At 45.4% G+C, this 14,800-nt stretch overlaps 1 protein-coding gene across 1 annotated transcript in view; it reads left to right on the top strand.

The window, feature by feature from the left end:
* ZNRF3 (zinc and ring finger 3) overlaps positions 1–14,800 on the top strand; it is a 158,180-nt gene that overhangs the window by 84,341 nt on the left and 59,039 nt on the right. Inside the window, exon 2 of the mRNA XM_059140756.1 lies at positions 13,789–13,914. Within this exon, the coding sequence (XP_058996739.1) occupies positions 13,789–13,914 (126 nt within the window). The remainder of the gene's footprint in view (positions 1–13,788; positions 13,915–14,800) is intronic.

Genomic DNA, 14,800 nt, shown 5'->3' with positions numbered 1-14,800 from the left:
TCCCACTAGCCTTACTCTCTAATAACCCACCAACTTTTTCAACTCTGTTTGCTTTCAGTTTCTGCCCATTGGCAGGTGGTGCTTTCAATAGGCTTCCTTTTGTACACAAACTTTTCTTAAAATCTCACACATGATGCTTTTCATACTATGTTCTCGTCATCATCATCTTCTTGTGATTACATAATTGCCCCATAAATTATGCATGTCATTTTGCTTGATTATATAGTATGGTCACTTAGGGCGCAATTTTTCTTCAAAGTGTTCACAGCTTGGAAGAGGACTGCTTTAAGATCTTATTGTGTAAAGTTTCTTCTTTGGTTTAGAATACAGCCTCAGCATCTATGCCTAAAAGGGGATTCTGGGGGAAAGAAGAACCTAAGGAACTTGGGCTGTTTTGCATATTGCTAGACCAATGGGTGCCTCCACCCCCCCACCCCCCCACCCCCGGTCAAATTGAGCCAATCAACACTGTGGTCAGGTATTCACATGTTTCTTTTCCTACAGTTCTGTCCTGTCATTTCTGTTTACTCTTTACTCTGTTGCCTAGCATATAGAGACACTTTAGGAATATGTTGTTCTTTCCATCCACTTTGTTGCTCATCTAGCTTGTTAATTGTGCTAAAGGAATTGCCCCAACTCCTGCTGCCTCATCATTTCTCAGAATAACTTATGATAGATCGAACTTCTCTCTGTATTGCTACCTACCTGCCCAGCAGAATTTAATTAAATGATTCCTTTATAGAGCCGGATGTTACTCCTGGTTTGTGTCATATTAAGATCTATGAAAAATTTAAGTGTGATTTTGGAATTTTTTTTTCACTTGCTTTATTCTTCCAGTTTCAGACCAGCTTCATGTAGTCTTTTTTTTTTTTAATTTTATGATTTTTTTTAAAAAAAGATTTTATTTATTTATTTCACAGAGAAAGAGAGGGATCACAAGTAGGCAGAGAGGCAGGCAGAGGGAGAGGGGGAAGCAGATTCCCTGCTGAGCAGAGAGTCTGGTGGGGCTTGATTCCAAGACCCTGAGATCATGACCTGACCTGAAAGCAGAGGCTTAACCCACTGAGCCACCCAGGCGCCCCGCATCATGTAGTCTTAATGATTTGTTGTTTTCTAGTATTCTCTTCTCTTCTATTTATTTTTTTAAGTAGCCTCCACACCCATCCTGGTACTTGAACTGATGACCCTGAGATGGAGAGTGGCACGTATGACTGAGCCCACCAGGCGCTCATATGGTATTCTGTTTCAGTCTGGAAGAATGAGAATTCCACTTTTACTCTTTCCTCTCCAACATCTTTCCTCTTGATTGGGTAACTGTTGTGTATAAGCACCTAACCCTTACCTTTTTATAATAACAATAATCAATGGGGCCCCTGGCCAGCTCAGTCAGTAAAGCATGAGACTCTTGATGTTGGGTTGTGAGTTCGAGTTTTGTGTTGGGTAGAGAATATTAAAAATAAAATCTTTTTAAAAAATTAAGTCTTTAAAAAAAAAAAAGCACAGAAAAACAAGGAGCGCCTGGATAGTGTAGTTGACTGGGTGTCCAACTCTTGGTTTCTGCTCAGGTTGTGATCTCGGAGTCGTGAGATCAAGCCTCGTGTTGGGTGCCACTCAGCATGGAGTCTGCTTAGGACTCTATCCCTCGCCCTCTGTCCCTTCCTCTCCCCCACCCCATTCTCTATCTCTTTAAACTAACTAACTAAATAAATAAATAAATCTCTTAAAAAGTCAATCAAGGATCCTTTGTTACATTGCCTTGCAATTTAAAGTAAAACTATGTCCATGACTTTCTGTGTAGAGATTAATACCTGTTATCTGGTAGCCCTTTGATGAGTTACCACAAGTTACTTTAAGAATGGATGTAGAGGGCGCCTGGGTGGCTCAGTGGGTTAAGCCGCTGCCTTCGGCTCAGGTCATGATCTCAGGGTCCTGGGATCGAGTCCCGCATCGGGCTCTCTGCTCGGCAGGGAGCCTGCTTCCTCCTCTCTCTCTCTGCCTGCCTCTCTGCCTATTTGTAATCTCTGTCTGTCAAATAAAATAAATAAAATCTTTAAAAAAAAAAAAAAAAAATAAAAAAAAAAAAATAAAAATAAAAAAAAAAAAAAAAAAAAAAAAGAATGGATGTAGAGGAGCGCTTGGGTGGCTCAGTGGGTTAAGCCGCTGCCTTCAGCTCAGGTCATGATCTCAGGGTCCTGGGATCAAGTCCTGCCTCAGGCTCTCTGCTCAGCAGGGAGCCTGCTTCCCTCTCTCTCTCTCTGCCTGCCTCTCCGACTACTTGTGATTTCTCTCTGTCAAATAAATAAATAAAATTAAAAAAAAAAAAAAAAAAGAATGGATGTAGAGGGGCTCCTGCCTGGCTCAGTCAGTAGAACATGGGATTCTTGACCTTGGGGTTGTAAGCTCGAGCCCCACATTGGGTGTAGAGATTACTTAGAAAAAAAAAAAAAAGAAAAAGAAAAAACATGAAAACCACACAAAAAGAGTGGATGTAGAATTAACTTTTCCTTAATGTTTTCAGATGCTTTCCTCTAGTCTCTTGGATATTTTTTTAAAACTTTAACTTGCAAAACATCTCTATCTATTTGAAATTGGAAATGCAGTTCTAAGTGGAGGTTTGTAAAGTCAGATGGGAGATACACACAGAGCCATACCTACGTTTCAACATAATTCTCCAGCAGGGGGGATGTTCTAGGGGGATATAGGATCGTCAAGTGAGAAAGGGACTTGAAATCCTTGTTGCCTTATATGACTTCTTATAGCAACTTCTCGGTTGTTCTTTCGGTACTATAGAACCTGATAGGATAGAGACTGTTCTTGGTTTTTCTCTACAAAGTGACACCCACTGCAGGAGACTTGAGCTTAGTGATTTGAAAGCCAGAGCCCTCAGTGGAGAAGTGGGAGAAGGGTTCGTTTAATCCTCAAGCAGTTCCCAGTTGGGAAGTTCCAGCAAACAGCAATAATCAGCTCCTTTTTGGGTCTGGACAGGTGTCTGTCCACATTGCTATGACCACATTGGGGCGGGGGACATGCTGTATTCAGGTACTTCTGAATTCTCGATCCAGAAAAAAAGGTTTAAACTGGGTTTGTTCAGAAAGCAAAGAGAGTTGTCTCTTTCTTTGCACATAGAGCAGAAAAAAAATCATCCCTTTGATTCAAGAGAAAAATAGGCGGGGCTGTCCTTTTCCATTCCCTCACATACATTCTAAGTCCTGATTCTAGCCACCACACCTTTTATGAAAAGGTCCAGGGGCTGTTGTATCAGGTAAACCCCTGTCCCACAGTGACACCCTACCCTGGCTGGCAATGGCCAAAGGACAAAAGGAAGTAAGTTTCCCTTTTAAATCCCCAGGAATTTTTTTGATGAGATAATATTACAGAGTGAAATGTCTCTCCTGCTGTTAGTTCAGTGTTTGGCTCCTGTGTAACAGTAACCCACTTAGAAGCCGGCAGCCGTTTGGAAGTTATTTTAAACTTCGAGCAGAGTAGAGAGAGATTGTAACCCTGGCTAAGAGCACCCCCCCCCCCCCCGCCCAGGTTTCAGTTTTGTCCTTTCAGACGCTTGGAAAGTGCACCAGTATATCTCAAGGGGTTTGTACTGAAAGCTTCTTAAAGAGCTGGTCTTGGTTTCAAAGCTTGGCTTGGTGTCCCGTACTCAAGGGAACATAGTTCTCTTCCTCCAGATATTTAACCTTGTCTGGCATGGTGTTTTGGCTTTGAAGTTCCCGTAGATCCTTTGTCCATTAACAAAACCGGGAAACCATGATAGTCAGCCTTGTCAGGCTCTTGAGAAATTGAAGATCGGTCCATCTTCATATTTCAACATAAAACCAGATGTTTGCTATCTGGCCCTGATGATGTTCGGGTACAGGCATTGTTTCTTGATAGTCATTCTGATTTAGCGGCTCCTTATTTGGAAACACAAGTAGGCTATTCATTGCCTCTTCTAAAGGTTATAGGATCTCTGTGTGTCTGGGGGAAGATCGGGGCTTCTCAGAACAGTCACCCTGGTTACTGTGTCTGCCATCTCTATAACACCCAGATCCACGTCACAATCTGGTGCCACCTGGGAGTTATTTTTGGTTGCGGGGGTGGTGATGGCTGCTGGTTCTTTCTGCACCATGTCTCCCTGAGTCATCCCTGTGCTGTGTTCCCAGCATCCTCAGCCCAGGCCCTGGATAAATCCCAGAGCAGCCATCCCAGTCCGAGTCTTCCTCCGAGTACCCTCTGTCTTCTACAGGATGCTTCTGGGGTCTCTCTTCGGCTGGTGGAATGCTTCCCCACCAGGACCCATAGAATCTGCTGGAACACGTGGAGGACAGGTCTTCTGTTCAGCAGTGCATAAAAGTTTTTAAACAAAGTGTGTGTGTTTATATAAAAGCAAAGAGTACTTCCTGACTTCCTATAAAAAAAGAACATTGCTGGGACACCTGGGTGGCTCAGCTGGTTAAACAGCTGCCTTCGGCTCAGGTCATGATCCTGGAGTTCCGGGATCGAGTCCTGCATCAGGCTCCCAGCTGCATGGGGAGTCTGCTTCTCCCTCTGACCTTCTCGCTCATGCTCTCTCTCAAATAAGTAAATAAAAATCTTTTAAAAAAAAAGCACCCTTTGCCATCCCTGACTGCTCTTCTCAGGGGCAGCTATTTTCAGTTATTCACCTGGTTTCTTCTGCTAGTTGTCTCTGTGAGCATTTCTAAAATTCTGTGAATTATTTCTAAATAATGTGCTTATAACTGCTACCTCATACTTGGGGGTCCATTAAACAACAACAACAAAATGTCTTTTACTTCCTGCTATGGAAAGTGGGAGATTTTGTCCTCTTATCCTCTTCCTCTGTTCCTTCCCTGCTCCCCTCCCCTTCCCCCACATCCCATCTGTACATTTTCCCAGTGTAGCTGCATCGCAATTATGGCTAGATCAGGGTTTCTATTATTACGGCCGTCACTCTCTTCAGCCAGGCCACGCAGACCATCCCCTGCTTAAGGTTTACAGTTCTGGTGTAACTTTTTACATTTTTTTCTGGAGTTAATAATTGTCCCACCATGTGCCATTACTTTAGTTTGCTATGTGGCTATCACTTTTTGTTCTTTTATGCAGAACTATAAAACTCTTGTCAGTATCATCAAGCCCATTGGGTAATGACTCAGGTTGTTGTTTGCTTTCTCTTTTGGGTGTCGGGCAGGGTGGGGGGAGAGGCTCTCCTACAGCTGGTCTATAGCCATCCCCCTGGGGACATCATCATTCTCCATTTCTCTTCTCTGTTGGATTCCCCATGCCCTGGAGCCCATGTCTGGTTGGAGCTTGGTTTATTCTTTTGTTTTGTTGGAGCAGACAGCGGCTTCTGAGATCAGATGCGGTTGGAAAAATTTAAGGTTTTACTTTTGGGGAGGGGGGCACATCCTCTCTTCTTCCTTCTCCTCCACTGCCCTTACGAAGCACTGTCAAGAGCCTGCCTGAGTGAAGGACGGAAGTGTTCTATTCTCTGTAGGTAGGAAGCCTTAGCTCCCTCTCCATGCTCAGCTGCTGTCCATTGCCCAGAAATCTTTTTTTTTTTTTTTTTTGGTCCCGAGGATGTCTTTGGTGACCTGGTAATCAGCGACTGTGAAGAGTCAGGTGGTTTAAAGTTCACACAGCATTTGATTAAATCCTGACCCGTTTGCCCTAGTCCCTCACTTAGCTGAGCACAGACCCAAGTGGCATACCAAAAACAAAGCATGAGGCATGGCATCAGGCCTGCCTCCAGCCAAAGACTTCTGCCAGCCGTCCTTTATTGAGGACCTTGTTGGGGTCGAAGGGGACCCCTGTAAGACTCTCCTTCTAGAAGCAGGTGCCTCTCTTAGAGGGGACGCTGGAAGAACTGTGGCAAGCACCAAACAAAGCATTTGGGGGGAGTTTTGGAAGCAGCGACCTATATTGGTGCATTCAAGAAAGCTGAATGGAAGGGGTAGAGTGAAGCCGGCCTCTAGAGTATTCTAGGCAAAGGCATAAAGCGTGAGCAAACATGACAAGTCTAGAGGAAGTGAAGAATATAAGGGCTTTTCTACTGACGGAGTATTTACTCTGTTACTCTGGTTATATGTTTTATCTATGTTACTCTGGTTATATGTTTTAATCCTCTTAGCACCCTGTTAAGGCAGACAATACTGTCCCCATTTGACAGGTGAGGAAATCGAGGTTTATAGAAATTGAGTCATCTGCCCAAGTTGATGTGCCTCCGAAGAGGCAAGAGTGAAATTTAAACGCAAGGTTGCCTGGTTCCAAAGCTCTCATTCTTTCCATCCCCAAACACCTTTTGGAACAAAATCAGGAGTAAGAGAGCAAGAGGCATAACAACACAATGTTCCTGATAATGTCAGACCTCGTGTAATGGATTAACTGTCCATTTTCCTTCAACTGACTTAGGCAAAAACATCGAGCATCCCAGAGTTATTGTTGTGAAGGCACGAAGCTACAGTTACAGCACAGGACACGTTTTCTTTTATTGTCTCACACTTCAGTTGTAGCTGGTTGGTTATTTGCTCTGTTCTTCCATGGATCCATCCCAGGAATTTTGCTTATCTTCTCATTCCAGGCTGTTCTTCCCTTTCTACAGCATTCCCTGCCCAGTAGGGTCTTAGTCAATTCCACTCTGGGTTTCTGAATCTAGTTGATTGTTTCTTTATGTTTTCATTAACAGTTCTTTGTGACATCCCTGAGTTCTTACACACAAGGCAGCCATTTCTGACTTTCTTAAAAATATTAAGGGGAGGGACGCCTGGGTGGCTCAGTTGGTTAAGCAGCTGCCTTCGGCTCAGGTCATGATCCCAGCGTCCTGGGATCGAGTCCCACATCGGGCTCCCTGCTCCGCAGGGAGCCTGCTTCTCCCTCTGACTCTGCCTTCCACTCTGTCTGCCTGTGCTCGCTCTCACTCTCTCTCTCTTACAAATAAATAAATAAAATCTTAAAAAAAAAATATTAAGGGGAAAACTTCTTACATTTCAAGCACCTGATCAGGTAAACCTCACACATCCAAAAATTCCAAGAAAATAAACTCAGAGGGGCACCTGGGTGTCTCAGTTGATTAAGTGTCTGACTCTTAGTTTTAGCTCTGGTCATGATATCAGGATCACCAGATCAAGCCCCATGTTCAGGCTCTGTACTCAGTGGAGGAGTCTGCTTGAGATTCTCTCTCTCTCTCTCCCCCCACCTCCTGCCACTGCCCCCTCTAAAAAAAAGAAATACATCTTTTAAAAAAGAGAAAAACTCGGAAATCCCTGTAATTTTTAAATGCTCACTTGCCACGTTAAGTTCAAAGTTAACATGCTCAGACATCATTCACTGCAGTATCCTTAGGTTGATCTTGAATGATTAACGTTCAGGAGGGCACACAGGTTTCATATGTAGTCACTGCCTGTGTGTCACTGGCTGGCGTCAACACGTACGAATTAACAAGCCTGGTTTTTACATGACGGGCGTCTGGAGTGACAGTGTGGAAGTGGCGTTTGTCTGAATCTTCAGGAGAATATATGCATTTCATATGTAGGACACCCTCGTTCTCTATATAGGATTGTTACCCGACACAGGACAAGGATTTTGTTAAATCGGGGTCTGGTATTTCTTAGTAAATAGTGGAAAGAAATTGTTTGGGGCTTTTTCTTGAAAAATGAAATGGAACATAATAATTTATCTTTTAACTTTAAAAGTTAAGTTATAGGGGCGCCTGGGTGGCTCAGTGGGTTAAGCCTCTGCCTTCAGCTCAGGTCATGATCTCAGGGTCCTGGGATCGAGCCCCGCATCGGGCTCTCTGCTCAGCAGGGAGCCTGATTCCTCCTCTCTGCCTGCATCTCTGCCTACTTGTAATCTCTGTCTGTCAAATAAATAAATAAAATCTTTAAAAAAAAAAAAGTTAAGTTATAATGGCAGCTATGCGTATTGATTTCTGGGCATAGAGCGAATCCTGGGTGGGCAGTTTTGGGATATTTTCAGCAAAATTGTATGAGAGTCTGGATGTAGCCTCTTTCTCTTACGTTTAACTTTAGCAACAGGATCATCAAAAAGTAATTTTGATTGAGCCTGGGTGGCTCAGTGGGTTAAAGCCTCTGCCTTCGGCTCAGGTCATGATCCTAGGGTCCTGGGATCGACCCGCATAGGGTTCTCTGCTCAGCAGGGAGCCTGCCTCCCCCGCCCCGCCGCCTGCCTCTCTGCCTACTTGTGATCTCTCAATCAAATAAATAAAATATTTTTTAAAAAAGTAATTTTTGCAAAATATCAGAGGACTCCCTTGCTTTTTACAAAATTCTGTCTTAATTCTTTGATCGTACTCTGTGAATCATCTCTCTTGTGGATTTCTTCTTTAATCCTTTGCTAGATTGTTGGGCTTTGAGTGGAAACCCTGTTATTGACCAATACAGCTTTTATGAGCTCCATTATACTCTGCCTCAGCTGCCGGTTTGCACATCTAGTTTGCAACTCACACGGTCACAATTGTTATTCCAACAGTTAGCAAGTGGTGACCATAAGGATTAAATAAAATATATAAACATAATAGTCTAGTAAATACTTAATTATGAGAAAACCCTCTCCTTTGCTACCCTTAGACATGGCATATTTGTTTGCATTTTATGCCTTTGCCTAGAATATTCCATCCTTAGAGAGGATCAGTTCACAGAGAAGTATTTTCATGTTACAGCTGCTTATGCTTTCCTAGAAAACATTCTGCTGAGCTCCTAAGTTGGAGCCCTTGGGAAAAGAGGACCCTAAGGTATATATGGTTGGAGGCCTGAGGTGGGACATTTCTAGAAGCTGATACTGTCATCAGGGATGGGCTGACAAAGACCCCAATCATAACAGTATTTAGCAGATGGTTCGAGGAGGCCAGTTTTACAGACGTCGCTGAGGTTGAGTTCATAGGACCAGCAGTTGGGCACCTGGATTAAAGACCTCGGAGGGAAAGCACAGAGGGTGGCTGAGATAGTGAGGGAGGGCTTCAGCCCTGTGAGATGTGATGTTGGTGGCCTCTTTACCCTCCATGGGGAAATAAACAAGCCACGCCAACAGATTGTGCCCGCTGGCACTTCAGAAAAATTCCTTTGGGTTTTTGAGTCTTTGATCCACATTCAGAAGTCAACACCCTTGACAGTGGCTGCCATTTGGAGCTAACAGTCCCCTGCAGTGTCAGTGGAAGATTCGATTGGGGCTTCTTAGAGGAGAACAGAAGGGTGTGTTCACAGAGGAGGCAGACAGCGCCTGGCACGACGTGTGGCCTAGGGCGCAGGGCCTGACCGCCTCCAGGGACCCGGACCAGCGGGTGTGTTTGAGGCTTACATAGTTCAGATTTCTGCATGCCTGCGGACACACTCTTGACATGCCTCTCCTAGCACGTGGTTCCTTCGCAGCCTAAACCCCCAGTCTGGTCGTGGCCGCTTCCTCTCACCAGGGCTGCGAAGGGCTAGGCTTGGGCATCTCCTCCTCCTGCGGTTCTCCATTCCCTCCCTCTTCCTACATCCCACCCGCCCTCCCAGGACACCCCTTCTCTCCAGCTGCCTGTGACTGTCCCTCCATTCTTTCCGCCGTACCCTGCACCCTAAATGTATCCCCGTGAAACAGCGCCATCAGAGTATACACAACAGGCTTATCATCAAAGGGTTGGAAATGTTGGTGTTTGCAAAGTTTGAAAACCTTTTGTTTTTTAGACCTGACACCTTCTGCAGAGCTCTAATTTCCAAAAGCAAATCCTGAATCCCTAGAGAGTATTCCTCAGTGTTAGTTACTTGTCCAAGAACCTGTTGGTAATCTCTCAGAGCTAGTGTTCTGCAGGACATGGTTTCCAGAAGGGCGGCTGTAATTAATTGGCTGAGGCTCCAGGAGGGTGGGAAGGGGACCATATGGTCCTCCACTGGGGAGCCCCACCTTAGCTGAGTGCAGTTGTATCTGAGTCCGCTCTTGGGACATTTTTTTAGAATTTTTTTATTGTTGGAAAATTTTATATAAAATTCACCATTTAAATTATTTTTTTTAAATTTATTTATTTGTCAGAGAGAGAGAGGGAGTGCGCACAAGCAGGCAGAGTGGCAGGCAGAGGCAGAGAGAGAAGCAGGCTCCCCGCCAAGCAAGGAGCCTGATGCGGGACTCGATCCCAGGACCTAGAATCATGACCTGAGCCGAAGGCAATGGCTTAACCCACTGAGCCACTCAAGTGTCCCTTAAATCATTTTTTAAAATATTTTATTTGACAGAGAGAGAGATTACAAGTAGGCAGAAAGGTAGGCAGAGACAGGTTCCCCGCTGAGCAGAGAACCTAATGCAGGACTTGATCCCAGGACCCTGAGATCATGACCTGAGCTGAACGTAGAGGCCCAACCTACTGAGCCACCCAGGCGCCCCATCCATTTAAATCATTTTAAGGTACACAATTCAGAGGAATTTAGTATATTCACAATGTGCATCCATCACCATCCTCTGATTCCAGAACATTTTCGTTACCCTGAAAGGAAACCCTGGACCCATTGAGCAGTCACTCCCCAGCTACCACAAATCTGCCTTGTTCCCACGGATTTGCCTATTTTGGACGATCTCCTATCAGTGGAACCACAGATCCAGGGTCTTAGACCTGCACCATACTTCAGCTCCCCCAGTGTTGCTCTCCTCCATTGGCCAAACCTCATTCATGTGTAAGTAACAAAAAGCAGCTCTCCACCCGGAAACCTCTAAGTCATGTAGCCAGGTTAAAAATACCACGGAACGAATACTGCGGAAAACGGTCAGTGGTACGGTTGCCATGGCCATGGCCATGCCTGGAATTTCAGGAAACCAACCTGAGCTGGGCGGGAAGCCCCTTCTGGGTGGTGGAAGTAATGGTCTATTGGTGCAATTGGTTTGTCACCCTCACCCATGTCCTCTTCAGAGGTCTGCATTTCAGGCCACTCGTCATTTAATAAACCACCAAATATGTTAGAGTGGCCTGGGTTCTTGAGGGGCAGAATCTTCCATTTGTCCTTTAGGCACGATCATCGAGCCTAAGGACTCAGGCAAGCATTGGATGTCCCAGGGTTCTTGGTCTCATGCATTGGAATTCGCAGGGGATGGGTTATTCCTCACCCACTGGAGAGAGCTGCCAGCCGCCCCCTTGTGCCCATGTGCCTCACGGATTTATGCAGTCCCCTTCTGTTGGTCCATTGAATTCCCAAGATTCTCTCATCTCTGGACTGCACCCTTCCTCGCCCCTCCACTCGATGCCTCTCAAGGCCGGGCATGCCACCACCAGGAGCTGTGCAGTCCATCTCCCTCAAGGAACTGTTTTCAGTGGGAGACACTTCCGCCCAAGAACCCGTGGTATTGTCTTAGTGTCCAAACAACTTTCTAGTTTTAGCCTGTATCTCTCCCTCTCAATGTAGATTTTGGTCCTTCATACTTACCCCACTGGTCTTGTTCCTCTTCCCTCTCCAGCCTTTAGCTCCTGCTCCCCAGGCTTGGAACCACTGCCTGCTCTCTCTTCTTTTCCCAAGATGGACATGACTCTTCCTCAAAGCTCATCTCACAGCTGAGCACTTGCACAGGCTTCCCTGAACCTGCCGGCACTCTTGCTGCCCACACCACATTTGTATTGCAACTCTAGGACCACAGAATTTAGAGCTGGCAACATCTTTTCCTAAAGATTTAGTCACTTGGTCTTTCCCTCTCAGTCAGACAATTGGGTCTTGGAGGAAATATGGTAAAGTTAAGCAAGTGGAGTGGGAAGGCACTAGACTGTGAACACGAGGGCCAGGTTACCTGTGGGTGCGGCCACTCGTCGGCTCTGTTGTCTTGGAAAAGCTAGTTCTCTTGAACTTCAGTTCTCATCTATAAAATTAGTGGGGAAGAAGGAGAGTGCTTAAGTTTTGTGTTTGCTGCTCTATGAAGTTATAGCAGGGCGCCTGGGTGGCTCAGTGGGTTAGGCCTCTGCCTTCAGCTAGAAGGGTCCTGGGATCGAGCTCCACATCGGGCTCTGTGCTTGGCGGGGAGCAGCTTCCCCCATTCTCTCTGCCGGCCTCTCTGCCTGCTTGTGATCTCTCTCTGTCAGGTAAATTAATAAACTCTTAAAAAAAAAAAACTTATAGTAAACTCAGTGGCTTAAGGCGTCCCAGATTTATTCTCTTAGCGTTCTGGAGGTCAGAAGTTAAAAATGGATCTGTAAGTGACGTTCCTCCTGGAGGCTCTAGGGAGGACCTGTTTCTTGTCTTCTCCAGCTTTTGGAGGCCAGCCTTGGAGGATATTTTTCCATCAACCACAACAGGTTCTTAGGTCTCTTGTGTCTCTACGCATTTCTTCCAGTCATGTAAAGAGTTCAGTACTGTGCTAGACTCATTAATTTCTTTTTTTTTTAAAGATTTTATTTATTTATTTGACAGACAGAGATCACAAGTAGGCAGAGAGGCAGGCAGAGAGAGAGGAGGAAGCAGGCTCCCTGCTGAGCAGAGAGCCCGATGTGGGACTCGATCCCAAGACCCTGAGATCATGACCTGAGCCGAAGGCAGCGGCTTAACCCACTGAGCCACCCAGGCGCCCCTAGACTCATTAATTTCTTGATAAGTTAGTTTATCTGTGAGGATTTCCTCTTCTCAGATTGTTGCTGGGGATCCCAGGGCCTAATAAGATTCAACGATAGAACTGTGAGCACAGACTTTAGGGTTGGTCTTGGGCTTCCGTTGACTGCGCTTTCATTGGCAAACATTTGATGATGATCTTCTTCCCCTTTTTTGATTTTCTGCTTTACCCATTTTGAAAAATCCTCAAAGAATTTCACCTGTTCCCCAGTAGCCAGGGGTGGCCTTTTGAACAGCTTGTTAATTTCACTGGTGATTTTGTCGTATGTCTGGTGGTCTTTCCATAAATTCCTGAATGTGTTTTCAGGTCCTCCTGCATAACTTGCCATACATGTGTTAAGGTTTAGAAATGCAAATCGCCTAGGATAACTAACCTAGCTAGTTTCATGTGCAATTGCTACTAAATATTATGGTATTTCACAGGAATTTAGATAGGCATTTATATGGGAGGTAGGCAGATTTTCTTGCCCTGCATCCTATCGACTGGTGTCCGCCTTGGGTGACCACCATGTAGAAGGCAGTGAGAAAGTGGGGAGCTCAGCCGGCTCTGTCAGAGGAGTGTGCGCCCCTTGATCTCGGGGTCATGGGTTTTGTGCCCCATGTTTGGTGTAAAGATTACTTAATAATTAAATAAACTTTTTTTTAAAAAGGCAGTGAGAAAACATTTGTAAAATCCACCCCCCCATTTAATTTTAAGGTTTTTCTTTTTAAAGATTTTATTCATTTGGGCGCCTGGGTGGCTCAGTGGGTTGGGCCGCTGCCTTCGGCTCGGGTCATGGTCTCGGGGTCCTGGGATCGAGTCCCGCGTCGGGCTCTCTGCTCAGCAGGGAGCCTGCTTCCGTCTCTCTCTCTCTGCCTGCCTCTCCGACTACTTGTGATTTCTCTCTGTCAAATAAATAAATAAAATCTTTAAAAAAAAAAAAAAAAAAAAAAAAAAAAAAAAAAGATTTTATTCATTTATCAGAGTGAGAGCGCACAAGCTGGGGGAATGGCAGGCAGAGGGAGAAGCGGGCTCCCCACTGAGCAGAGAGCCCGATTTGGGCCTTGATCCCAGGACCCTGGGATCATGACCTGAGTCAAAGGCAGACGCTCAACCGACTAAGCCACCCAGGTGTCCCTAATTTCAAGTTTTGAGATTACTTTTCACTACTGAGGCTAAGACACACTTACAGGGTGGGTCTAGAACCTCTGAGTCCTGTGTGTTGAAGCTTTCTTTCTGTCTGCCTCCTAGATGCACCCACTGGGCCTGTGTAATAACAACGATGAAGAGGACTTGTATGAATACGGCTGGGTAGGCGTGGTGAAGCTGGAACAGCCAGAATTGGACCCGAAACCATGCCTCACTGTCCTGGGCAAGGTAAGTGCCAGGCCCTCTGAATTGAACTGCTTCCAACTGGTGTTCTCTGCGTTCCCATTTCATCAGTTCCTCACCTAGCTGGTAAGCCGCGCAGGCACAGCACTCCTTCCCAGCTGAGTCGTGTGGATGAGGACAGAGACTTGTCTTGTGGTGGCCCCACCATGGTGCTCCCAATCTTGGACTCCGGCAGAGCCTGCTGGCCTCAGAGTCGGCTCCCCCTCTTGGCATTCTGTGACTCTAGGCAAGTCACTTCCCCTCATGGAGTCTCAGGTTCTTACCTGTGAAATGGGTTGATGATAGAGATGCACTGTACCTTCCACCCTTGGGGACAGAGCTTTCAGAAAGCTGAGATTTGGGGAGTTTAGAAAGAGATTAAGGCTGTACCTATTTTATCTTAAGTGACCCCCCCCCAGGAGGTCTAGGGTCCTTCCGGTAACTAAACACACTCATACTTACATAGCGAAGTATATGGATATTCACATTAAGTGGGATGACTAAAAGCTAAATAGCCTCATGCTAGTTCCCTGAGCTAACTTTGCCTCTAAATGAGTTCAGGTCCATTGAGTTTTGCTGCCAAGTAAGTTATGGAAAAACTTCTGGGTTTTAGAGCTTTTTTGGTTTCAGAATGGCAGACAGCAATTATGGTCCTATATTAGAACTTACCTCATACGATGGTTGGGAGGTGAGAGGAGATGCAAACAGCCAGCAGAGTGAGCTCTCAAAAAATGTGTGCTGCCGTTGGCTGCTGTCATCCCATTTAGAAGTACTAAAAAAGACTCGTGAGCCAAAGAGGGGTCAGCATTATCTGTGGCTGCAGTGTTAAGATAGAAATAAATTTATTTTGGGAAACTATCCATCAATGATCTTAAAATATGACAGGTGACAG

This window comes from Mustela lutreola, chromosome 11, assembly GCF_030435805.1.
Source record: "Mustela lutreola isolate mMusLut2 chromosome 11, mMusLut2.pri, whole genome shotgun sequence".
In the NCBI taxonomy this organism is placed as follows: Eukaryota; Metazoa; Chordata; class Mammalia; order Carnivora; family Mustelidae; genus Mustela; species Mustela lutreola.
This window is presented reverse-complemented; position numbering and strand designations above follow the sequence as displayed.